Source organism: Embiotoca jacksoni, unplaced genomic scaffold (genome assembly GCF_022577435.1).
Source record: "Embiotoca jacksoni isolate LCO1_2020_lvr unplaced genomic scaffold, fEmbJac1.0.p SCAF_17, whole genome shotgun sequence".
NCBI lineage: Eukaryota > Metazoa > Chordata > Actinopteri > Embiotocidae > Embiotoca > Embiotoca jacksoni.
This window is the reverse complement of record NW_027185307.1, coordinates 7,712,441-7,740,130: the sequence shown is the minus strand read 5'-3', so window position 1 is coordinate 7,740,130 and position 27,690 is coordinate 7,712,441. Positions and strand designations below refer to the sequence as shown.

General features: G+C 43.8%; 1 protein-coding gene across 2 annotated transcripts in view; it reads right to left on the bottom strand.

The window, feature by feature from the left end:
* Positions 1 to 6,457: 6,457 nt before the first annotated feature.
* Positions 6,458 to 27,690, bottom strand: part of LOC138199375 (matrix metalloproteinase-16-like) — a 75,849-nt gene continuing 54,616 nt past the window's right edge. For both annotated transcript variants that reach the window (XM_069151425.1, XM_069151426.1), the window contains 5 exons: positions 27,413 to 27,630; positions 16,995 to 17,133; positions 11,860 to 12,010; positions 10,864 to 10,979; positions 6,458 to 6,819 (listed from right to left, as the gene is read on the bottom strand). In XM_069151425.1, coding sequence (XP_069007526.1) covers positions 6,485 to 6,819; positions 10,864 to 10,979; positions 11,860 to 12,010; positions 16,995 to 17,133; positions 27,413 to 27,630 — 959 coding nt within the window. In that variant the 3' untranslated portion in view covers positions 6,458 to 6,484. The remainder of the gene's footprint in view (positions 6,820 to 10,863; positions 10,980 to 11,859; positions 12,011 to 16,994; positions 17,134 to 27,412; positions 27,631 to 27,690) is intronic.

Sequence of the window (27,690 nt, the reverse complement as noted above, 5' to 3'; positions counted from 1 at the left end):
CAGCAGGTCAAACCTTCTATGCGTAATGTGAAACAGCCGAACTTGTTTTGTTCCATAGTTTGGCACACAATTTGTACAGATATTCATGGTTACCAGATGATGTGTCCTACTTTGGTAAGATTACGTTTTATAATTATAGTTTTGAGTGAAATATCAGAAAAAGCAAAGTGGCATCACTCTTAGTACACAATTAGACGTCGTGATGTTGGGACTTTGCATCAGCTTGCAGATGTTTTGAGGAATAACGGAGACCTTAAAAGCTGAGATCAGTATCTTTATTTAATGGCTGAGCAGATGGTCCATACGTTTCTAACCCTGAGTTTATTTTACCTCAATCTGCATAGGAAGATAATGCCTGCAGCTCCAACCCTATTAGCACCTAATTGTAGGTTGTGCCATCTTGTGCCCTAAGTACCATTAAAGCAAATGCTTACTAGGAGGGATGGCAAATGGACGCGACAGGGAGTGAGTGAAAGTACAGCAAGGAACCGTTTCTTTCCTTCATTTAGGTCTGTTCTGTATTAAACCTCTTTTCCTGAGCGTCTCAATCCATCAGCCCCATACCACTGAAGTTAATGATGTGAACATAGCATGCATTACAGCAGAGCTCGAGACAGATGGAGAATCAGAAACTAGAAAGCTTTCAGTCAAAACACGGTGGGAAGGCTAAACAAAATGTCAGCAATTAGAAAAGAAAAAAGAAAAAAGAATCTAATACTGTTACAACAGCACCGAAGTACTTTCAACAAAAGCATAATGTGTCTCATTTGAGTGTCTGGAATGTACAATGCACCCCGGGTATGTTTTCATATGCCTGTAGGTGTTATTCTAAGCAGATTCCTGCAAGAAGGTGCACCACGGATGAAAAACCATTTGGAAGCAATGATGGAAATGATAGAAATTGGAAACAGATTACGAGCTCGTGTGGTCAGAGCAGCCCCTTCAAAGCCAGCAGACACTGAAATGAGTATTTCTTTGGAGATGTAGAGCTCGGCGTATCGCAGCGGAGAGGTGTCATTGATTAGTTCATTCAATATCACTCTACATGGTGCAGGGTTGGAAATTCTCCTGTCCTTACAGAGGTAGTTTATGGCTGCAGAAATATGTAGATGGTCTTATTCACCGGTACGAGGAGAAAGGCTTTCCACCGCTGAATGGACCGGAGGGAGATTGGAAGATGGCTTTCATCTGTCACACTCCACATACTGACAGTAACTATTCTATTTCTTTACCAAAAAAAAAAAAAAAAAAAGGGTGAAAAATCACGTTCCAGCTCCATTCATCTCTTTGAAGGAATGATAAAGGATCTCCGAGTGGATGTGGGAGGAATGACATGAAAGGCGCACATATGATCAAACTCTGAATAAAATATCGGAGGAAAAAAAAAAAATGGTGAAAGGTGCATTTTAGATCCAGCTAGGTATGACTTGTTCTAATGGAGGAAAGCGAAGGAAAATTCCTGGATCATCTGTAAACTTCTTCCACGATTTCTACGACTGAGCGAGTTCGTCACAGTGGCGGCTGTGTTCACGCACGACGCATGGGATCTTCTTTTCACAAGTATTTATTGATCCACAGAGACTCCCAAAGACAAACTACAACAGATGAACAGTGCAGAGACGTTCAAGTGAGAACACAACGGTCCAAAAAGACCCGACATGTTTTGGGTGTCATCAGAGCGCCTCCGCAAACACAATGACACGATCGGGCAGTTCAGCTGGTGGTTGGCCGAGCCCGTCCCCCCCTCCCCCCCTTTGTCTGTCTCGGCCCGTCCAACTCTTCTACAGGGAACATATGCCGTTTACAGTGATAGAAGGGGGTCTTACAAATGGACTTAATGGCAAAAGAACCTCCAAAAAAAGCATGCTAAAGCTACGCGCCCGGTTGATCCATGTCAAAAACAAAGAAATGAAGAAAAAGCGCTGGTCTTTTATTGCAGTGGAAAGACAGTTAGCGTCAAAATCTCTGCAAGATTCATTTTATTCAAATAGTTTGGCTTCTCCAAATTAAATAAAGAGTGGGACGGAGCGGCTGACATTAGCCCAAACTTTGATGGCATCCAGAGAGGACATGAGAAAGAGTGCGTGTTCTCGTTCTCGATTAAATTCCCGTCGGCTACGCAAACTACAACCCTGAAACCTCATGCAGTCCGTGACGTTCTTCTTGGCCGTGGAAGTACCTCTGGATTATGAAGCCAATTAGCCACGCTTGCTTAAATTTAGGCTTACAAACACTTTAAAAAAAAAACACCATTTTTTTTATGATCTATTTCTTGCTGCTTTTGTGTTTTTGGTTTTGAAAAGGTTAAAAAGGATATCACCCTCCGAACTCCCTAACGCGGACCCACGAGCGCACGACGTGAGGTGACGAGGGAAGACGTTGGGAGTCGATGATGCGGAGCCGTTCCCGACCGTGGAGGATCTGCTGGCCTCTCTGCTGCTGGGCGGGACAGCTTGACCCCCGCTGACTTTCAACAAGCTCCTTTCAGCTGCTTCAGCCTGCGCTGCGCTAATAACCGCCAGGATATACAGTCCTCAACCGAAGAGCCGTGAAGTGGTCCGCTGTAAGGACTCGGGTTCTATGAAAAGGTAGGACTTTGGTTTCTGTTGTAATCATTCAAATGTTGAGCCATGACAGCTGGAGGAGGAGGAGGAGGAGGAGGAGGAGGCGGAGGAAGAGTGCTGACAAAAATAGCACAGTGGAAAAACAGCCCTGGCCAGTGTAGGTCAGTTTAGCACCAATGTTTTAGCCTGGCAGGCGCAGAAGAGGCTGCTGGGACCACAGGGGGGTTTTACTCAGGCTCAAGTTGTGAGGCTGAATTGTTCACAAAGACACACACACACACACACACACACACACACACACACACACACACACACACACACACACACACACACACACACACACACACTGCCCAGTAAGCACGCACACAGTCAAGATGTGGAAAAAAGATTCACATATTAGAAACCAGAGAGAGACGGAGACAGAGTTACACCCCGATGAGCAAAGCAAATTTGGTGGTTTGTGGACCAACTTATGGACGGAGACTTTTTAACGGACTAAACTGGATCGCTGCTAAAGGACTGATCCAGTAAACCACGGGACGTGATCTATGAGGGAGGCGCATGGACACGCACTCCAAGTCTGTGTATTTACAGGCACGGAGAGAGAGAACATTCAATGAGTAAAAGCCTCCAGAAAAACCACCAATCTAAACATAGCTGACCATATAATGCCTTTGTTTAAAAGCACAGAGGCAATTTCACCATTGAGCAGTCCTATGATGAGAACCAATGAAGTGTTATTCCTAAGAGTGTAATTTCATCACACACACACACACACACACACACGCACACACACACACACACACACTCACTCACAGGGAGTCAGTGACCGCAGTCAGCAAACTGGCTTGACCTCACCCACTTTGTTGTCAGTAACTGTGTGTCAAATGTGTCCCGGCGAAGCTAGAATAAACACGACCGGGCCGAACGCGGCTCCCGTTTCACATTGGCTCAGCAGTAAAATGCCAGCGCTGCACCTCTGGGATCGTACATCCAAAGAGCTGATTTCTATCACGCCGCCCGAAAAATACAGCAGCAGAAGACCGCCGAGCTCTCGGAGCCTCGGATCAACACGTGTACACATTTCTCCCCATCAAATGCGGCTTTTTTGTTGTTGTTATTGTTCTTCTTTTCTGCTGCTGACCGAGTTCATCTCTGGAGTCCAGAGTATACTGCGGTTTGAGCCAATACCCTTATTTACTGTCCGTCCGCCCTCCGTCTGCACTGCGTGGGAGGGCACAGTAAATCCCGGTCCAGCCTCATCTAAAGGAAAATGTGCTATTTTTGGGAGATATGTTTGTTCACTTTCTTGCTGAGTCAGGAGAAGCGAGACGTCCCTCTCATTTTCGCGAAATATGCAATCTCTGACCCATCGGCTATCAACGACGGAGAATATTTTCGAGATTCCGCGGATATCTCGGCCAATACTTCCTCTTCTTTGTGCGTGCAATTGTCACCAGAAAGATGAGCAATTTCAGACACGAAAGTGTCGGACTTGATGCGCGACCGGCCTAATCTCTATCTCCATATGAATGCAGACAGATGGAATAAAAGCTGGTAAAAAAAACCTGAAATTGTCATAAGACGGTAGCTGATGGGTTTTCCAAATTGTATTTCTGCCTCTTTTGCTGTCCGTCCGCACTGTTTGCCTGCGTGCAACCACAGCCTGTTCAAACACACACTCCACACACAAGTTCACAGATGAGCAGAGAGTTCAGAGGCAGCTCGTCGTCATATATTGATCAGTTTATTCATTCAGTCGGGACACGTTTCTTCTGCTGTCCCAATGTCTTACACAAAGAAGTCACTGTGAGATGTCCAATTTGTTTTGACCAGAAAACAGGAACGAAAGAAAAAAAGCAGAATGCGATCATGAAAACAAACACACATTCAGAGACTGCTCGCCTTCACAGCGACGACACGGCGTGTTTTTTTTTGTTTTTTTTTCTCCAACGTTCGGTTGAGGCCCGTTCGATCACCACATCAGATCTCCCAATATTTTCCCAAATGTACCACTTTTATCTTTTTATTTCCCTCTTCGATTGAATTGTACCTGGAGGAAAGGAGGTAGGGGGGGGGGAGGGGGAGGGAGCCGGGGTACACTGAAAAGGTACAAAAATAAATGCAAAACAGTATTTTCAAGAGAAAACGTCCTCATCAGCTTCGGAGGAGGTTTCAAAGCCACGTTGAGCAGAACCGGTTGGATGTACAGTAAATGCTTGCATGCACGCTGACAGGCACTGATCTTAACTTGGCGTCTCGCTTTGCGGCTCCTCAAATCACGAGACAAAAGCATTCTGGGAACTGTGAGCTCTCTCAAACAAGGCAGTTAACAGGTTTTCCTTTTTTTTTTTTTTTTAAAAGAAGGTCTTTCAGTTCACTAATACCCATTTTGGATACACACTTCAACTCTTCAGACTGAAGGGGAATATGGGCCATGGACAAATCTAATAACAACACCTTCAAGCTCTCGCCAGCCCCGGTTTCTGTCGTATGGAAATAATAAAAGTAAGAGTAACAAATATCTTAACACAAAAAATAGTGGCTTTACTCCAGAACCTTCCGACATCTTTTTACGATACAATACGTTACTCTCAATACAGGCTGACCCTACTGTATATTCTGTCCAGAATGGCTCAGCAAGCCAGTGCCGAGGATTCTGGGTAATGTAATAAAATCCAGAAAAATACCAATTACAAGAAGCACTTAATTAGCTTCTTTTACAAACAAACAAACAAAAACAAAAGCAGTATACAAATAAAAACAAAACAAAAAGAAAACACCAAAGAACAGCAAAAACCAAGCACAAATAGTATGATCTATAATTAAGGCGAGTTAAAATATTGCAGAATAATTTGGCCCCTGTGTCTGAAACAGACTGCCACAACAGTCGGAGCTCCCCGACTCTTAATCGCTGCGAGGAGGCAGAGAAAGGAGAGAAGAGAGAACTGAAATAAGAATAACATGAACCGAAAAAATGAAAAAAAAAGAGAAAAAAAACGTCATCCTCTTTGGAGAGAAATTTATTTTATTTGGTTTAGTTTGGTCTCTTCCTCAGGAGTGTCTTAAAGGGAACAGTGAGGACCTCCTAATTTTAAAAATAAGACATTAAAAAAAAGAGGAAAATTAAAAACAAGAGAAATGGGATTGATGATTGGTAATGTGATTAAGTCGTGTTTTTCTGAGACGGTTTTGCTTTTTGAGCGCAGTGTGACGAGGGAGGAGGTGGGGGGGAGGCGGGGGGGGGGGACCCGGATCAGAAAATAGAAAACCTGTTGTTTTATCAACAACCCGATATGACAGGTGACAATGCAGTGCCCTGTGGGAAGAGTGTGTCCCCCTGAACGTCCTCCCTCGGATTAAAAGAGGCAGAGAAACAAAAGAAGACGGGGCAGGAAGTCAAGTTTCTGAGATACAAAGTGATGCTGACCCTCTTGTTATTTTCTGCTTTTTTTTTTTTTTTTTTTTTTTTTTTTTAAGGGGGGGGTGGGGGGGGGGACTGAAGGTCAATTCCAGCGAATACCTCCCCCCCCCCGCCCCTCCACACACACACACACACAAACTGTCCCTCTGCTCCCCTGTTTGTTAAAAAGGCTGGGGGCTAGCGGAAGTCAGCTGTAAGTCCTGGGATCGCCGACGGGCTGTCCGGCTGTTTCTGCGGGTCTGAACGAAGGTATCAGATCACCCCAGGAAGAGGAGGGGGAGGGGGAGGAGGAGGAGGCACGGCTGTTTTTTTGTTTTGTTTTTTGTTTTTTATAAAGCTGTCCGAAGTCCGCCGTCCTCCCCTCTGTGAAAGTGGAGGGCTCCTGTCCTGTTTTTTTTGGACCAACCCCCCCCCCCCCCCCCCCCCTCCCCTCCCCTCCCCTGCCCTTCCCCTCCCCTCCCCTCCCCGCCCCGCCCTCTCGTCTCCGTCCGGCGCGTCAGACCCACTCCTGCATGGAGCGTTTGCAGTACAGTATGTGGCGCGGCGTGCCCTTCCTCTTGAACTGCACCACAGTGTAGACCAGTACCAGCAGGCACAGCGCCAGCACGCAGGGGATGACGATGGCGACGGCCTTCACCGTGTTGGCCTCGTTGTCCAGCTCGATCACCACGTCCGAGTTGCCGTCGTCGGCCGGCGGGCGGCCGGGGTCGACGGGCGTCAGCTCGCAGCCCATGAAGTCTTTGAGGATGGAGCGCGGGTAGCCCGGCTCCACCCGGAGGAACTGGTTGTTGAACTTCCAGTACTCCTTCCCCTTGTAGAAGTAGGTGAAACCTGAAGTTAGGACACAGGAAAGAGGAACCTGTCAGTGCAACGGGGTCCATGAGGTGTTTAACAAAAAAATAAAAATAAAAAAGATTTGAAGATTGGCCCGACACTGGTTCAAGTGACCAGTCTGACACACACACACACACACACACACACACACACACACACACACACACACACACACACACACACACACGCACGCACACACAACTATGACACTTTAATTCTAAAGATGGGAAAGTTACAACAAGTGTTATATATGCCAAATATGAAATATCTTAACGGTGAAAGAGGATTGTACACCTTAGTAAAAGCAATGCTCCCATCAATAAACCTATAATAAAACCAAGTACAGTAAAAACAGGACAAAAAGTCAAAGACTAAAAGCTGTATTAGCAACATGTACTTCCAGGTAAGAGTTCCCACAATGCAGCTCTCTCTTTATAATGTGATCATGTGCAGGAGTGAAGTGCGATTCGTCGTCGTACCAAAGGGAACCAGTGACGGAAAACATTAAGTTGTGGTTTCCAGAGTTGAGTTGGAGGCAAGTTTACATCCAACAGTCAGTAATGAATATTTCCATCAATGTTATTTCATGAAGTCACCAATGTAATCCTGCTATTTTGAACGGTTGTTCTGGATTATTCAGCTAAAGTGTGATTGTCTGATTTCAGTCACAGCAACTTCCTGTGAGTGTTTCACAATAAAAGCCTTGATAAAAATTGCAGTGTTTCTGTCTTGCTTTTAATTTGAAACAGATACAAGAAGTGTTGAACTTGTATCGACGTAATAATAAAGTCACTTTAACAGGACAAACGGTAGCAGATCAAAACACGGCTTTATATTATTTGGATATTAATAATGAGACATTGACATTTAAGTAAGATTTCTTATAGGTGGTTGAGGAGGAGTTCATGTTTCACAATTTAAGTTTAACAAGCTAGTGTTGGTTTAATAAATAGGACTGCAACATCATCTCTAAGGTAAACCTATATTTTTATTTGTAAAATCTTTATTTGAAAAGTAACTGAAGTAAAAGAAAATGGAAGTAAAGTGGCCAACCGTGAAGCACAGGACCTGAGTAACTAATTCGTTTTTGGATATTTTGTTGGTTGTTTGCCTTCAATTCAGGGGAAACGTTTTCTTTCTCTAAAAATATTCAACAGAGCTGCGTTTTCTGTTCACAGGAAAAAAAAAAAAAAAAAAAAAAGGATTCATCTGAAGTCAAAGTGAAGATAACCTGCCAGTAAAGTAAAACAAGCGCACCTCAAACAATTTCAGAATTACCGTGTGCTGCTCAGCTGCTGATCCATTGTCTGTGTTTCAGCTCCACTGTTCCGCTAAGACGCCTCTGACTGTCTTTCAGGACTAATTATATCGGTCAGAAGAAGAGAAAACACCCCACAGCTCCAATCACACAACAGCACAGAAAATGGCGTCGCGAAACGAGCTGCTTTTCAAAACACAACGGGGACGGGAGTCGTCCCAGTGTCACCCGGGTGAACACGTCCACTACCACAGGGAGACTTCAATGATGATGGAGACTAAGACAGTTCTCAAACACATGCACAGACACTCCAGAAAATATTTCGCGACTTTTTGTGAAAAGCTTGCTTCTGTTCGGGCCGTCACTGAGATGCTCGCTGGGGAAACATATGCTGTGTAAAACTGAGCCTGACAGCCTGGCTCAACCCCCCCGCCCATCTCTCTCTCTCTCTCCTCCCTCCCTCCCCCCCTTACACTTTATGTCTGGCCATTTATTATTCATGGACACTCCTCTCTGGGCAGATGAGGGAAGGAATGCACTGAACTTCCTTTTTAAATCACTTGTTAGGTGGAGATGTTTGCGGTGAGGAAGAGAAGAGGCACAAGAACAACTTTTTAAAGATTCATCTCGGAAGGAAAGGAAATGATCAAACAAGCGCGACGTCTTCTTCAAAAGGAAAAAGAAGAGCGAACAGATTACTGGAACCTGCGTCTTCCATTTGGACGTCTTTTTGTGAGACGTCGGACAGCGTGGACAACTGTTGGTGCAGAATGTAGTTATAGGATGGATCTGGAATTACAAACAAGTTCATTTGAGTTAAAGTTCAATGTCATCTGATATGACTCCACCGATGACATCTTACATCGAATTTATGAACAGCAGTAAATCGCAAATATCCTTAAAGTATATTTCCAGAGAAAAACATTTTGAGAAATACGATCCGTTTGCTTCACAGGCAAAGTTTGATACCAGGAAGCTTTTAGTTCAGGCAAGAATGCCCGCCAGAGAGCAGTCCGTCATCTCATCGGTTGACGTACAGGAACACGTCGTAGGACACCGCGAGGCCCGTCTGTCGCGCCCGACGTTCATGGTCGGGCCTCACACTGGAAATTTGTCGGCAATGAATCGTAAATCGTGTCAAAATGGGGCTGAATTTGTGTAGTCTGAGCTCAGTCTTAAGAGGTGGTGGGAGACAAGTGGTCGAGGCCCGGTCTAGGAAGGAAGAAACAAAGGAGCTGCTGGTTTTCTGATTGCCAGACAGTACAAGAAAGAAAAGAGGAAGGAAAATAGTCAAATCTTTTGAATCTATCGAACAGCCAAAACCGATTCCACTGACAAAATTCTGAGTTGGCTGCAGCCCAAGTATCGATGTTCTCTTGGCAAAAAAGAAGTTTAAAGTAAAAAAAGTTTTTTTTCCAACATGACAAAACATCTCTTTAATCTTTTATGAATGTTGTTTGTGTGAAACAGTAAGAGGGTTGGACCGGTGCTGTGTTCCATGAGAAGATCGGTCTTCACCGCTTGACCAGTTGCAGTCGGAGCAACATGTGGTTGTGTATGCAGCGAAACACGAGCCAATCTACACACAACGCCCTTCAAATTCTCATTTAGAGTTCAGCTGAGTCTCGTGATTAACTGAAGAATTGAAACCACTTTTGGGATTTTATTCTTTCCAACCTGGCAGCAGCCTCTGACACTCTTTTCTCCTACATTTAACACAAATTAAGCAAAGACAGGAGGGTTTTTTTTAGAGACAGAAAGCTCCAGATGAAGCAACGGATAGAGAAAACAAATAACAAGTATAACTGCTAAGAGAGGAGGAGAGAGAAGGGAGGGAGGATGAGAGGAGAGACGGGCTCAGATATTGTGGGTTAGAGCCAGGTCAGCGTCGCCCTGGAGCCCTTTCTCTGCTGCCTCACACACACTATCATCGGCTACAGCGATGTACTTGATTATGCCTGGTTATCTGGGTCAATGTTATGAGCACGCTACTTGACACACTGTCTCCGTAAACGGCCGGCCTGAAAATAAACGCACGCCGACACTTTTACGAGCAGAAAAAAAAAAAAAATCTATACAATCGCCCATCATCACCTCGCGTATCAACCCGCCCTTCATGCTCTGATTGATGCCCGCTCCACCTGGACTCACCAGCAGACACGCCCGGCTACGGATCTGGCGGCAGATCCTCGGCACAGATGGCCCGAGCGTTCAACACCACCTGCTCTGCTTTTTCCAACCGAGTTGCTGCCAAGACCAGACTCAAACCCACCTGGCAGAATACATCCAATGGGAAAAGCTTTTTTCCTCTTAACACCACCTGACTGGCCAATGGGCGAGTTCCTTGAAAGCTGCAAAACCCCGCCTCCCAACCCTTGGCAGGGGCCAATTGGCTTAAACCGGAATGAGCGCCCCGGCGGTGGTCTTGTCCTTTCTGCTTTCCACAGACCTGCTCCAACTGGGTCTTATGGCACACTGAGCAGGGTGGACAGATTATGGAACATTTTGCTTGTGAAACAATGCTAAAATATTTCTGGATGAACTGACCCGTTTTCATCTTCCGTTTGCATTATGCAAACAGTGTCTATTTCCCTTGATATTGCATGTATGGAAGCGAGCCACCCACCAAGACTCAGTGTGATAACTGGGGCAAATTTCAATCAATGCTCCCCTGGTTATCCTCCCACACAGTCTGTGCCAGTGACCGGCTGAAATCAATGCAGCCTGGCACATGGACCGTGCTGTAGTTGCCAATGCAGAGTATTGGGCAGGACAAATCGTACCATTGGCTTTGTCGACGAAGGCCCCCTGCGGCGAATCAGGCACACCCCTCCACACTGTGACGGGTTTAGGATAGCCGGGGTCCATGGTTCTCGTGTCCTCATTGTAGCGCCAGTACCTAAACAGGAACAAATGATGAGCCACAGGACGACAAAGTAGGTACTGTATGTGTGACCGCTGGAGGAAATAGGGGTGAAACTGACAACAGATGGTATTTTATGTTCGTACCTCATATGTCAGCCTACGGGCTTCCTCTAGATGAGTGTCTTTGAATTAAACTGAATGAACTCTGTCGCAGCAGGACTGAGAGCCGTTGGGCTGCATGCAGTCTTCAATAGAGGGCCATCATCATCATCATCATGTCTTTATTTTGAACTATACCTTTGAACTCTGACACCTTTTTCACACTAGTGGAAATAAAGATGGGTGACTGATTAAAGCGAAACGCTAATGACAGTAGTCTCTTTCAACATGATAATGTCCCCCTATCCGCAGAGCGAGAGGGGTCGCTGAACTGATTCTGTAGTGACGTGTTGAGACTACTATCATTAACACACGCAATGAAATCAAGACTCTGCCCGAAAACAAATCATATCACCAATCAAATCTGTATCCGGTTGGGGCAAATGGTCGAGCCTGGTTCTGTTGGAGGTTTCTTCCTGTTAAAAATAGTTTTTCCTTCCAGCTATTGCGAATGCAGGAACTGTTGAATCGTTGGGTTTCTCTCTAAAGTGCTGTAAGGTTCTGTAATTCTGACTTTACTATGTTCGGTGCCTTTAGATGACCTATGTTGTGATTTGGTGCCATATAAATAAAATTGAATTGAACTGTGCCATGTGGTTTCTGTTCGCAAAGTCTAAGACATTACTTTTCACGTCTCGGCAAGACAAAACGTGAAACTGACGCCGTATCCTGTAGTGGACGGACGGGTGTATTACACGCTTTGGTGTCATCTTGACGGAAATGTAAAACAGTGTTCCTCCTCCCCTCGTACCCACCTGTCCCCTTTAAAGAAGTAGGTCTTGGCCACGTCCTCCCACCACACAGCCGTCTCGATGCTCTGGGCCGGCATGCCGTGGCCGAACTGGGTGATGTCCTTGGGGTATCCGGACTGCAACACCGTGTCCTTAAACACCCAGAACTGCTTTCCTGCACATCAAGAAAGAGAGAGAGAGAGAGAGAGAGAGAGAGAGAGAGAAAAATAAATTAGCCGAAGAAGGACAAGCAACGTCAGGGATTACCCTGCAGGAGCCAGACACACGCGAAGGGCACATTTACAAGGACAGATACAAGCCTTGTAACGAAGAGGAGGCAATAACCTGTTGTCTTGTATTACTGCATTTGATGTTGATGCTTGTCTAATTTAAAATAGGACACAGACATGGTGAGGAGCTGTCCTTGCCCTTGCTTAGAGGTACTCTGGGAACTTTTTTAGTGCTGGCAAACTGAGCTCGTAACTACTCAGCTGAGATTCAAACATCTTTTTAAAAACCCAGCAAAGAGTGTTCTGGGAAAACTGGCGGCCAAATAGTAAATTTAAAGCGTTTTCTTTTCTTTTTTTGTTTTGTTTTCCAACATCGTGAAGCCAAGCAATAGCCTGGACACTGGGTCCATTTTGGGGAGAGAAGTGATAATGTTGCTGAATTATTAAAAACCATGTACGATGTCAATTCTTTTTAAATATAAATTGAAGTCTGGGAGTTTTCTGTTTGTTCCTCTTCTCCGTTTTCCTCTCCAGTCCCTTCTTCCTGCGACGTAATCAGGTTAAACATCACATTTTTGACACAATGCGACCCCAGGAAGTGCATTTCTCCATCACTGGGCGAGGTGTAGGATGGGCCAGGAGGAAGTGTGTGTGTGTGTGTGTGTGTGTGTGTGTGTGTGTGTGTGTGTGTCACACAAGAGGAAGACGTAGCGTATTTCTAAATGTTATTATTCCTTTTTCATTTTGATAATTCACTGGAATGAGCCCGAATGCTGGAAATATTCAATATTTTCACACAAGGGAAAATAAAATTCCTCACAAGGACTATAAATATGATAATATATGACAATATAAATTAGAAATACTTTCCACGGAGTCTTTCAATGATCTCAGGACTGACTAAATGAAATGTCCTTCCATCAGGAAGAGAATGGGAACATGAAAAGGCTGATGAGGAAGAGAGACGGGGACAGTGCGTGGGACGTGTGCACATGGAGGAAACTGGCAGACAAATAAGCAATTTGCTCTTTTTCTCGTATAAACCTTCAATGTACCTTTAATTTACACCTCTCTCCCAAAGAAAACAGGGGATCAGACATTTAAATATCAGCGTAGCGTTCATGGGAACTGACTGACTTGCTGTGTTTACAGAGCCGGATATCTCCTCCTCTTCTCTGGCGTCTCACTGAACCTCCGCGAGCCTGAACGAGCATGTGGAACTTTTGCAAGGTCAGCTTTAAGATGACCTGAGCACTTTTCTTTAACAAATACAGGAAATGGGTGTGCAATAAGGCAGACATGATCCCAGCAATATTTGCACTCCGTCTCTTGCCGCACCGCTGACATTTTAACCTTAAAGAAGTATTTTGAGTTATAGATGGAGAGGAGGAAGGAACAGTAGGACGGGGTGTTGGCTGAATGTTAAGTAGGAAGGAGAGACCTGCAGCGGCCTCTTTTTTTTTTTGGAAAGGAAATTCCTGTCATTTCACCTCATTCTCGTACAGCGCTCCGCTCGCTGTGGGTCACGTTTCCTGTGGCCTTGACGCACACGCTAACACACCACACCCTGAGATTAACAGGAAAGATGCAAACAGGTAAAGAATAAGGTGCGGTCATTACGTGGATAGATAAAAACCGACGCAACTAGGGGAGTCCGGAAGCCAATGTTCCACCGGGAGAAAACTTTTAAAAGATATTTGTTTTACGTGATCATTTCAAGAATTATGAAGTATATTTGCATCAGCCTGAAACATAATTCTAAAAGCCGCTATTGGGATGGTTGGAGGAAGTGTGTCAGGGTCAGAGCCAATCGGAGGCACAGCATGCAGTCCGCAGTGAACTTGAACAAGTGTTTCTGACCTTCTTCTGTTGTCATGTTCATGCATGAGACCCGCTTCAAGACACACATCTAACCCAATCAATACCCCCCCAATTCCCCTTCAGATCTATATAAACCTCAAAGATGACCTATTTTGATCTCAAAGTGGTGAATTTTGCTTAACGGTGAAGTGTTGGGAAAGTATAACCTCACGTCCCCAAAAAGACTGAGTTGAAGTTGATTCACCAAAACAAAAAAGGCCCAAACTATCCTTTCTCTCTCTTTTTATTCTCCATAAAATGGGATTCTCCATTTCTTTCTTTCTTTCTTTTTAAATTGGAGTCGACTTGCATTGCCCTCCACATAAAAGTTGAGCTTCATCTTCAGAGCTGTGAGGGCTGCTTTGATGTCGTGGCGGCTCCGGCATCTGCTGCATTGCAGCGACTAATCCCCCGCTTGCCCTCAACACTGTATAAAGAGTGTTATATAGGATGAAGATTTGTTCCAAAAAAGAGACGCCTCCTCCTTTACACGGGCCACACACACAAACACAAACACACACACACAAACACACACACACACACACACACACACACACACATACTCATCAATGCAAAGAACATGTCTGTAAAGTACATTCTTGTATTTTCATATAACCATAATTGTATGTTTTTTACATACTCTAAACCTGCACCACACACTCTATGACATTTTAGGCCTGTCAGACTTTTTTCTCCACAAGCGTAGAGTTCAGATAGGAGCAGGAATTTCTACCTTTTGATCTTCCCTGCATGTCTTTTCCTACATTTCCTGTCAGTCTCTACAGCAACTATCCAATGAAGCCAAACCCCCCCCCCCCCATTAGCAAACATTAGCATTTCCAGCTAACCAGCTTCCTACCTTCAGCTGTAACCTGCATTTTATTTCAGTTTTATTAGAAGCATATCATTAACTACCTCCAATATTATGTTGAATTACAGTTTATAGCATACCAGAAAAGTATCTGTGGGGCATTCACCTCTTTGGGAGTCAAATGGTAGGATATGAAAGTTTAGTCTAACATTAGCAGCTCTGCCCTGAGCTTTGTTTGGTCTAGGAAAGTATTGACAAACTCAAAATAACTGGTTACTCATCGTGGCGTTCGTGTCTCCATGTGAGGTAAGAATTACATTGTACAGTTAAAAAACATACTTGTCAGTGCTCTCTGGAGGAAAAACTTCTTCAGTGGTGATTCTAAATGAACTCTGACTTTTGCATTTCAGCTATGAAATTTCTTATTCATCAACGAATGTACACGTATGATAAATGGACAACAATCTAATACTGGCCGAGCTAAAGCATTGTCCTAACTTTGATCTAAAACAGCACAATCTCAGACAGGTTTTCTTGGTATAAATGAGGCAATCAGCACGTCTGTGCCCCATCAAAAGCTCCAATCAAGCTGATTGGATCCTGCCACCCAGGAACAAAATGCATACTGATGTATAGAGGTTGCTACATGTAGTACTATGTGCAGGGTGCCTGTGTGTAATCCTGCAAAAGCCTGCTGTATTTAGTTCATTTAATTTCAATTTATATTGCAGCCTCTTACTTTGTGATTTAATCAAATAGTTCCACATCAAGCAGAAGTCTTCACAATCTGCCCGCGTGCCGTCGCTGAACTGTAACTCTAAAGATGTTCAGTCCGATAAGCAAAACCTCCAACAGGCTTCATTTGACATGTAAATTTCAGGTACACCTTCTTGACCTGAATATCCCGAGTCTGAGAGGAATGGAAACAGGGAAACAAGGACTAAATATTGGCCCTGGACTTCACTGTAGGAATGAAGAACACATGCTGGATCTACTTCTCATGTAAAGCAGTCTGCTGTCTGACCTGCTTTGAGATGAACTCAGCTAATCAGCGTCTCAGCAACGAGACTCTGAATTCAGGGGAATTCATCAGACCCGGAGCTGTTAGAGGATATTCAAAACGGCTGCTTAGACAAGAACCTGGGGTGCTGCATTTTGTTTTCTGGCCGACTTTCTTCCCAACTTCTTTTAGCTTCCAAATGGGGACAGACAGAATAAGGCCTTCTGGGAAATCAGCAGTGTGTGTTCAAATAAAAAATGGCATTTTGTTAGTATGAATTGTCTAAATCTACCCGGCCAGTTTAGAGAGCAAGAGGGCGGAGGAAAGAGCAGCGAAACCAAACTGGCGGAGCTCGCGGCACACACGGGACCAGCAGTCTGCTTTTCCAGGAATTGTTCGGTGTTGAAAATAGAAGTAGGTTTGAGAGAAGATTTGTAGTTTTTATTCCTGCAGACTTTCATTGCTTACCTACGTCTACTTTCATCAACATCCTTTCTCTTTTGGCCTCTTCCTCAAATATGAGGGTTGCCATGTTTGTTTGCCGTTTCTTTTAAGTGACTTTTTGGCTTTCGACATAATTAGCTTTTAAAGCTCTGTGTTTTGGGGCGAGCTTAGTCTAGATTTATATATATACATATATATCTATATATGTCAACAAATCTTTTCAGAAAGGTAGAAAATTCAAAATCAGGTATCATCAAACATTGACAGTTGCCAGGGAAGCTCTTTGGCACCGGCCGGGACGGTGATTTCCAAAAACTGTGCATCCTAATTCTGCTCCGTTGCAGGTGGAGATTCATATTCAAATATATCAAATATATTTGTCGTACCAACATTGCAACCCACTGTTTTAAACTCCTACAGATTCACGCTAAACTAACATGTACAGTACACAGACAAGATCAAATGGGTGCTTTGAGTGAACATGACAGCATACAGCTGTCGCTGAAGATAAAAGAAACCCTCCTTTTGCCTCGACATGCAGACACATATAGAAAATGTGTGCAGAATACTGAAAAGCAACGAACATCAACAAAAAGACGACAGCGCATCCGTGTACACAGAAGAGATGTAGGGATTCCTGTGGATGAATAATAAACACGCTCGGCGACATGAAGCTGATGAACACCAGGATTTGGACCGGGCTTCAATACAAAGAACAGAGTAAATCAAAGCTTTATGATGCTGCGACTAATGAGCGAGCTTTCCACGGCAACACTATGACACGTGATGATTTTGGTGGAGCGCGTGGCCTTACCTTTGAAGAAGACGAATTTGCCCTCGCTGTTCTCGTAGACTGCGTCTATCTTGGGCGGGAGGCCCCTCCAGAAAACACTGATGAGCATGGGGTATCCCGGCATGACAGAGTTATCCCTCACCCGCCAAAACCAGTGGTCCTGAAAGAGGACACAGAAAGGTCAAGCATGACTTCAAATTACAAAACGAATACACAGGAGGCCCATTTTGGATGCTGACAACAGAAAAGCTAAGAGGAATGTTTGTGCGTGACGTCACCCATTGAAGAGAAGCGTATTTGGATGACATGGGGTGTAGTGTCCTCACGATTGGCTAAGAACCTGAAGACACTACACCCTCCCACCTGCACCAGCAACCTGCCTGCACCGCAGGGATGTTCATCACACCAGATTAACATGCCTCTATTCGAAGCCAAATATCTAATTAATGACAGAACTACAGCATTTCAGAAGGACCACCACGCCCTGATCAGAAGGGGCGGATTTAGCTAATGACACCATAATGACTTGTGGAAAACATTTATTGACTTTGTATTTTATTAGAGGAGATGGGAGTCTATCGGAGCCAGAGGTTTTTTGGGGCCAGCCCTTAGTGGGCCTCAGTGGTATAAGGCACTGAACTTCACTTTTTACACCCGGAAGCTATGCGTCCTCTTTTACATACAGTATGTGAGGTGGAATGAACTCATTGTTGCCCCTTGTCATCACAGAGCAGAAAAATGACATCTTTCTTCAGAGCGCTCACCAGAAAGGTGAATTTTATGCTATAAGTCAGTTTTCAAATTCAATTTTTTTGTTTTTACAAGAGCAAAGCCCTACAAGCTCGCGGGTTTGTTTTTCTGTCCTCGAAGGCTCAAAAACTGTATGCTACGTGCCTGGCACCAAACACCCGCAAGAAAAAGTTAGCAATTAACGAGTGAACGAAATGGAGCATTGAACCAAGAAATAATTGAATGCAGATTTAACCTCCTCGCCTCTGATAAAGAGCAACTCAGAGCTGCTTCCCAAAGCTTTGCAATAGGAGGAATCCCGGCTGGTCTTCCAGTGGATAATACACTATTACATGATGTGTGTCTAATCATGTGCAGTGTGTGTTGTATCTCTATGAAAATCAGTTGGAAAACATGCATTCATTTGAACGTTTTAAAAATCTCTCATGCAGAACTTGTAATTTTGTTAATGTTTCTTGATCTCTGATCCAAGAAAAAATCTACAAAAGAATTCTGTGTATTGTAACACAGTTGGCGGTGAAATTCAACATCTGACACCGTTGAATTGAGGCCAACTCCTCACTTCAACAAAGCCTGCCGGCGATGATCAAACTTCGGCTGCTGCTTTGATGGCCGTGATGCCTCTAAGATTCACGTATACTTTCTCAGGGGGCCTGGAAAGCCTCAGCGACCATCGCTACACACACCGAACTTAAAGAACATACTGGGAAAACCATCAAGTAACGGGGGCAAAGTGATAGCCAGGAGCTTTATGAGAAGCCAAGAGTCTCTGATTTCCTTTGGGGAGGGAAACGTGAGTGCGGCCAAGTGGAAGGTGTGTCTTTTTGATGTTGGAGGAAACTTGATGACAGGGGGAGAGGGGGGGGGACCCAGCTGTGAAAGCCATTAGGACTCAGCGAGACGTCCCACCCTTTGGCAATGAACGGCCAATTGCGCCTCCTGAACGCGCCGAGCGCTCGGGCCAAAAAGCCTGACCTCGTAGCGAGAGACGCGGGGACGGGGAGAGGGGACAACACATCATCACACCCGGCCTCATTCACAGCGAAAGCGAAATAAACAGCCCATTTATCAAGAACTCTGCTCTCGCTGCTCTCTTTCTCTCCTTGTCTAATCCAATTGTTTCTCTGGGACTCTCCACTCTCCCCAGACTCTTCCTCCTCTTTCTTTTCATTTCCCATTGTCTCTCATCCCAGTTCCTCCTCTCTTCTTCTCCCGCTGTGCCTCTGTACCTACTGCCTCCACAGATTGCAATTGTTCAGCACTTTCTTCTGTCCCAGTAATTGAAAACAGATCGAACTGTGAAATCCGACCCATTTGAATCCTTTTGACTTTATAAAAAGGGAAAATGTTTTTTCTCCGGCCCGGCCGGCCGACCCACTCCCACTCCCACTCCGAAAATAAAGCTCAGGCGAGCAGACTTCACTTGTAGAAAATTTCAGCCGGCACTTTGCAATTACAGGAACATCCAGAATAATCACAACAAGTTTAGTCTTAGCACAAGTCGGAATTATTTTCTGCAAATTGTTCCGTGTTCTCTGCTGTAGGAAAAAGGGCAGTGTAGGTTTTGTCACGCATACTGTCTCGGTGCATGATAATGCATTCAGAGCAATAAGGCTGAATTTCCATATGCTCTCTGTAGGACTATGAATTCTGGGCTGCTCAACGGCATTAATAAACTGTCTCCACCCAGAGGTTTTATTCCGAGTTGAGGGAAGTTTGTGAAGCGGAACGCAAACTGCAGAAAATGCCCTGCAAACGGCTGCTCTGCAAGTTCAAGATCAATACTGATCAGTGTGCTGCATCAAGCAACCGACCTGCTGAACTGACAAAACAAATAATAAACACGTTTCAGCATCAGAACGAACAAACGATGGTAACCGCATGTAATTAATACTTAAATCAAGAGGTATTTCAGCATGTCATTATGAACGAGCAAATAACCATTGTGCAGACATTAAGGCAATAACAGTTTTTTTTGGTTGGACAATCAAGAAAATGACTGAAAGAGACTTAAAATGACTACAAAGAGATATAAAATGGCCATTAAGATATAAAAATACACCACAAAAAGACACAAAATGACAATAGAGAGATTCAAAGGACCACAAACAACTACATAGAGACGAAAAAGACACCAGAAGTACAATAAAAAGGTACAAAATACCCACAAAGCAGCACAAAATGACAACAAAGAGATGCACAAAGACCTGTTAAACAATTTTGTGTCACTTTCAGGGTGTCTTGCTTCAGTGCAGGAGGAGCGGGGCACTTTTATATTTCTTTGCCCAGGGGTCCGTTTTCTTATAACTTCCCATAATAAAGGTTGATATTTTTGTTATCAAAGATGTGTTTGCACTTTTTCTCAGACGGTTTAACCTTTGGGTTCCTAAAAACTGAACATCATTAATCGATGTCAGGTGAGCTGTAACATATTTATGTGCGTTACACTGAACGCAGGTTTTTTTCTGTCACGTGTAAAAAAAACAAAAAAAGTTGTCAAAATTAAAAAGAGCGGGAAGAAAGTCCTGCTAGCAGAGAGAAAACACGGTAAGAATATAGAATAGAGTTCGAGACACCGAAGATGCACGAAAACAACCTTATTCTGAGTGTTTCGATCCTTCAAAGGAGAACAAAAAAAAGGTATATTTGGTCTATCGGGGTCAGACGGAGCTGTAACACCTCACCGACATCCAGGTCAGCCCTGGGTGAGCATCTGTTGCTGGCATGTGTGTGTTTGTGTCAGAGTGAAGAGGTGAGAATATGACAGACAGGGGTGTTAGGATGACCGGTGTTGACCTCTCACTCTGCGAATACGACGCACACACTGGAGTGTAAGCAGAGCGTTCAGAGGGCTGAGGATTAGGCCCGAAGCCGGAGATCACAGTATTTACCCGGCTTTCCAGCCAAAATCTGCTCTTTTCACTGAGGAAATTAACTGCAGGAGACCGGCTTTTATTAATGTGTGTGCAGTTGTGGATTTGTATGGTTTCGCGTGTGCTAAGAGCCAAACACACGGCCTGGAAGAAAACCTGCCTGGACTGCATGGATCATAACTGCAACTGTTGTAAATAATGAAGTACGACCTTGAAATGCAGTCGTCAGAGCAATAAACTCTGGTTTCAACCTGCAGCTGTTTCTTTCCATTACTTTTCATTCTAATGTGGCAGCATTAAATGTGGCAGCACTTTCCAATCAATTAAAGGTCAACACAGCATGATGCTGTATGCAGGTAGTGCAGAGGGGCGTTCAACAGGTGAAGCATCACGTGCAGAAGCCAAAGTTACAACAAAACATCGGGAAACAATGTCTTCACATCACAGCAGCAAAGATTCTGCAATTTTATGGTTTGAAAAAAATCTCTTTAATGGAAAGAAAAAAAAAAGTCGAATGATCGTGGATCAATAATTGTAAATGTTTATTGTAACTGTAAGTGTTTATGTTTAGAGAAACACTACGACATCATGGGAAATGTTCCTATTTGCTGTCCTGCTGAGAGTTAAATAAGTAATATTATAAAGTTAAATAAGTAATATGGTAAATAATACCACTCCCATGTTTGTTCACACAAACCCTGGCTAGCTGCTTTCCCTGTTTCCAGTCTTTATGCTCAGCTAACATAAGCTTGTCGCCTGCAGGCTGTGGATTTCATACAATCTTTGTTCAGACTGCAGGCAAATCAAATTTGTTTCTCGAATCAGCTCTTTAGGACAGACTGTCTGCACTGTTATTTGCAAGTGAGCGTATCGGATTTGGTGTGTCCAGACATCAGCAACCCATCTGCATGGGTTGCTGTGGTAACACCGTACTACAGATGGACATTTCAAGCGAAACTACTGTTTGAAATTTGCTCAGAGCTATTTGATTTTTAATCAAATATTCGCATCCCTGGTCCAGAATTGAACGGTTGGCATTTTAAAGTCCATTCAGTCGTCCTCCTACTTCAGGACTCTCCACCTCTTCCCTTCCACTGCCGGAAATGACACTGAGAAGAGTGGACAGCTTACTGCCCATGCGGTTACTGTGTTCTCATTAATGGATGTCGGAATCAAAGCACGGTTTCAGCATCAGCAGTCCTGAACAGTGAGGGTCTCTCCGGCGTCCCAGAATCCCGAGCTCTATATCTGTCCACATCAAGGAAGGAAGTTTCCCTCAGTGAGTAGAGAGAGGGCGGTACTTTCCCTGATTGTACACTGCCTCGTGTCGAGAGAGGGGAAATGGACCGACGATGGAGGTTCGAGTTGAAGAAAGTAGATACAATCGGTTTTCCTTTACACAAGGAGAGCGCTAAGAGGATGGTCCTACGTGTGTTTCTTCTTTGTTATACCTGCATGTGGGCGGGGCAAAAGGATCTGGCTATGTAATGGTCTGCAGCTAACTTTTGAAGAGCTAACAATGGATACAACCATCCCTGTGTCATTGATTTTATATAAAGGAGAACTGTGAGCCTTGAACTGCCTTTAATAAATAATGTGCTCTGACAATATGAAACTCAATGAAAAAAAAAAAAAAAGATTCTTACAAGAAATAAAGCACAGTAGCTAATTTCCCTTCTTGTAGTGTTTGTTCGTCTTGTTTGTATTCTCTTTCCTTTAAGAAAGCTCTAAGAGAACTAGTTTGTCTGGAATCTTTGGTCTAAATCCCTCAAATCCCTGCTTGGATTTTCTGGCTCTACAAACTGACGAGATAGAATTGCACCAAAAACCCAAATCCAAAACTTCAATAAGGATGTCTGAGACTCTACATCCATAATTCACCTCACTTCAAGCCTGATGGGAAATGAATGAAGTCCTGGAAAGTTCCTGTCTGGTTGTTGTCAGACAATGCGAGTGTCACAGTCCGGTACATCTGTGGCACAGCTGGAAAAAACACAGCTGCAATTAAAGCCAGAGAAAAGCACTATTCATGTGCATTTACATGGCTGTATATTGTACTACTTGTAACTCCAGTGGGACACCATATGGTTTTTGGGTTCATAAAGAGTTGAACCTAAAGTCACTGCAGCCATAAAACCAAGAACTTTTTAAGTTTTAATGGGACATTTACTGGTGACACTGGAGCCACGCAGTCATCTGTGAACCTCAACTGACCCCTGTGTCACTTCATCGGAGAAGAAAAATGAGCAAGCCATAAAACAACCAGCTTAACAAGCATGACTCGCAGCCTGGCTTTGTAGATTAACGCGGCTCGTATAAATCAGGCTCCTCTCAGAGCTGTTAGGAAGAAGAGCTTAACCCTGCATTTTAACTTATTACACCAACCTCTGGTCAGAAAATGTAGATCTGAGGTGGGTTTTTAGTCAGCCGTGAGAGTCTGAGGAAGGATGATGTTGGGGTGCATTGTGGGAAATGTAGGATGCAGTGTTTTTGCATTACAAGCGAGTAAAAGTGTTGGCATGTCTGTAGCCAGGTTTTGACCACTTTAATGCACAACTAACTTTATGAAAGTGCAGTCCTCTATCTGTAATATGTTACATTGCTTGTTATTGTATTTATTGACACTGATCGGGATAAACTATAAAGTTCTACTGCGATAACGAATACATAAATTTGCAAGTGGAACCGTTTTCCTTGCAGTCCTTTGATGAGCTGCACCACTTTGTGATTTCAAAAGTGGAATTTCAATGTCTTTGAAAACAATAACCTTTGTCTCTGCAGGAAGACATGCAGTGTGACCCTTGTTGTTTCAATACTTTCTGATGCCAAAAAATCCTGAAGATACAAGCGCTGTTTTAGTGCAAATCACTGATGCGACTGACTCCGAAAGGCTGTGGAAGTCAAGCACAGGAAAGATGTTTGTTGAGACTTACTGGCGTCCTACAGTATATATTGCAAATACCCCAGTCGAGAGGGAAGAAATGTTCTATTTACATGTAAATGGCTGTGAGGGCAATATACAAATCTGTAGCCTCCAATATACTTTCACAGGCAGAAAACAATCAAGTGGGAATGATATCCAAAGCTTTGACAAAAGTAAACATCAGAGTAGAGCCATAAATGAAAACTCTTCGGTAAACATGACTGTAGTTGACCACAATACTTTCTCCTTTGTCTAAATTCCCTTTTAAAGACCAATAACTTCCACTTAAATGAAGGCTGAGCTCTGAAATGAGCTACAATGCTGACAGTGAGCTACAAAAGCCTAGTATGAGTCATATATTTAGTAGATAGCAATACAAAAACAAAATGTAAAAAGCACACGATGAATCAATTATCGCCAGAAGTAATACATTTCAACAGTATGATTGCAGATTTTGCTTCTTAGAAAGCCTCCCAGTGTATTTCAGCAGATAAAGCTCCCTCTAAAGCCTGTTTTACATCGCTGGACCACCTGTGGACCTCAGGGGCAGTGAGACTGCTGAGATCTCTGCGAAAATGACTTGGCATCCACCAGACTCCAGTCTTCCAAAACAATCAAGTGGGGACGGTGAATACAGCCAAGCTGCGCAGACCAAATGGACCTACAGAACGAAGTAACCGAGCAAAGAATCAATCGAACGATCAAGCAAAGAAGAAAACACCCTCATAAATGACAGCATGAAGAGACCAACAATTCAAAGAGAATTGAAACCAGGCAAAAGCACACACTGCTCTGTGAGCCATCACTTCAACCAGTCTTTAGTCTAATATGTAGATCTTGGCAGCGATCTAAAAGGGATATATCAGGATCTGGAGTAGTACAAACATCTTTAATTATGATTCCAGATCAACTGTTTTACAGTCGGGCAGCTTCATCTACCAGGAGAAAAGAAGGCGTTAACACGATACGTTGGAGAAAACTGGCAAAACACCCTGTGAGAATCAAGAAATATTAGGACCACCTGCTCCTCGTGTGAAACCCACTCACAGAGGGAATCCAAGTCAAACCTGTGAGCCCTCATTGATTTCACTTCGCCAAACACTTTTGATTCACGGACTGAGACGCGGATTATGCTAAAGGCGGAGCAAATCATCAGGAGTGCTAATATTACTGGTGGTCCTAATGATGTGAACACAGTGGATTTACAGCTGCACACACACAAAAAAAATCACCTCCCTCTGTCGGTGTTTCCCCTCCGCTCCTCGGGATCTGCGGGAAAATGGAAGCTGTTGCTGGTGAAACATTCAAGCCTTCCAAAAGCCAATTTCACATCAGCGCTGAGGCCCACTTATTCCAAGCAATCACAGATATTTCATCTTAATTAGTGTGCAGTCGCAAACTAGAGACAATTCTCAAATCTGACAAACAAACTGGTTTGCAGACATTTCTGGTTCTATCCTGGATGTTTTTTGAGCCCTTTATGTTCCCCGAATCCAAACAGAGTACACTTCATTTCTAGCGCAACATTAAAAGGAAAGGTTTTAGTTTTTACATGGGTGACACCTGATAATCAGCCTCCAAAGTGTTTTTAGGAACTCCATTGAAACACATGACAGGTATGAGTGCAATGCAACAGGAAAAAACAGAAACTGTAGAGATCAAATATAACTTAATCAAAATGTTCCTTGTCACTTTTACACTGATACAGATGCTAAAAAAGTGCTCCCTGACCACAAACCATCACATCCCTGTACGTCAGGCATCTTAGAAAGTACTAACTGTCAAGGGCACCAAAACAAAGAGACGCCCATCTGACACACAATTTTCCACAGACTCCAACATCAGAAACGTGAGCAGATTTGGAGACCCTTCCTTAAAAATGAACCTTCCTGAGAGACGGTTATCTGTCCATCAAAATAAAAATGAAGTTTAGTACGACAAAAGAGGTAAAAACAGAAAAAGTAGTGCCAGAACAATTAATTTCTGCAGCAGTACGTCCAAATATAATTTCAGACGCTGTGACAATTGAGACATGTTCGAGCCTATCTGTCCTCGCCTCCTTCACTTCCTGATGAACAACGCTACCTCGGAGCTCTGCAGCAATCCCATGATCCTCATCACTTCGTCAGACCAGGCGGCAGCGCTGGGAGTAATGAGGGCTGACGGGAGCTGCTGCAGACGCCACGTGAAAGAAACAGGGGCTGTATTTAGACGACTGTGACAAGCAGATATTATTTCCACTACAAAACAGAAACAGTGTGGGCTTTGAGTCTAATTTTGGTTAAATACCTCCACAGGTAGCAGCTCTGCTTCCGAGCCAGATTTATTGTTTTTCGAAGCTGAAAGAGCACACTCTGAGAGGAGGGGAGGAGGGCAGAGAGGACAGAGAAGGGTTTTTCCCTACTTCCACAAGCCTCTTAACCAATGAATACTATCTATTTATATCCCCAGAAAAATACAGTCACACTCACATAGAGCATCAGAGGCACTCTTTCTCCTTTCTGTGGAGAACACAGCACAGCTTTGTGTGGCCTCAAGGTTTTTCTCTGTTCCTTGCTGCATGTTGCCAAGGCCTTGTGCTCACAAGCTTAGACCAAGAATAAAGATGTGTACTTTTTCTCTTGTACTGGAAAGAAAACCAGGCTGAGTGTGTCGGGATGAAGGGAAATGGTGTTGCACGGTGCATGCCATGGTGTTCCTTCTCAGTAAAAAAAAAAAAAAAAAAAAAAAAAAAAAATCCACTTTCCACAAATTCCTGCTCAAAGTAACCTGGAACCTTCAGACATAATAGCCTCTTTAATTATGCAATAAAGGACACAGGTGCTAATTTTAAGATAATACACTGCCAAAAAGCCTGGCCAAAAAAACTACAGAATAAATCACTAATTTAAGTGGAAATTATGTAATACTGGTGAAGCAAGGAGGCTTAAACACATATTTTATTTAATACCAGACATACATCTTTACAATCTCTGCTTCACAAACACATCAATGGTTCACATGCACACACCAATGGTGCAGAACGAAATGCCTGCCTGCCATCAGGAGCAATTCACGGTTCAGTGTCTTACTCAAGGACACTTTGGCATGTGGACAGGAGGAACCGGGAATCGGACCACCAACCTTACAACTAGTAGGCAACCTGCTCTACCATGAGTCACAAAATTATATATAATAATAAGAATAATAAATAATAACAAAGCTGTTCATCTGGAAAAGGCAAGTGATATTTACTTGAATTAAGTCAAATAATCTGCCTGAGTCAGCATTATATGATCCGTTTATACCAGAAACAATAATATTTTTCCATTTACAGTTTCTGCAGTTTTTCCAGTGCAGAACAGGTTCCACCATATTTCTACAAGCTATAAGCAAAGTGTCAAACCTTCTCTACTAAAAATTCCATCCAACTTTCCAACCAAATAATTTATATCACATCCAAGTGAGTGTTTTTTTCCACATTATGCACACTTTGCACATGCTAAACATGAAGCAGATTAGCAGAAAAGCTCCCACCCTCTGTATATTTAGGTAATCCTCCAAGCTCTCAAGCAATTCATTCTGCATTCAACTACTGCCAGCCGCAGCTGCTTCTCTCCAGAGGCAGCTCTCAGACCTACTGGACATTTATACTGGTCTGAATTAAGGGATGAGTTGGTTTTCTGTTGCATTTATCAGCCAATTAAGTTATATATTACAGGCAGAGATGTCATGACTCTCTTCAGGCGTACAGTGACGTTTTAGCCTGCAAAGACTGATTGCTGTGCTCTCCCGCTGCTGAGAGACTCGATGGGTAAAAGCAAAACAGCTCCAGGGTAGAAAATGACTGCTGAATACAAACCCAATGTGAAAAGGCCCGAGGTTTGTTTTGATATCACAGACTCCTCATTTACCTTGAAGACGAACATCTCCCTCCGCAGTATCGCCAGCGTGTTGAAGCCTCCGTCGCAGATGTAAGGTTTCGCGTTGGGGTGGGATGGTCTGTCCCCCGGGGGCAGCCTTGGGGGTCGCGTCTGCCTGTCTGGCTTGCGGGGGTCTGACGGAGGATGGGAGCGAGGAGGTGGCGCCGTGGGCAAAGGCTTGGTGGGCTGTGGGATCTTATCAGGAGGTCCTGGAGGGAGTCAGAGGAATAACATCTCACTTGTTGTGATACACGCATCAGCAACATGTT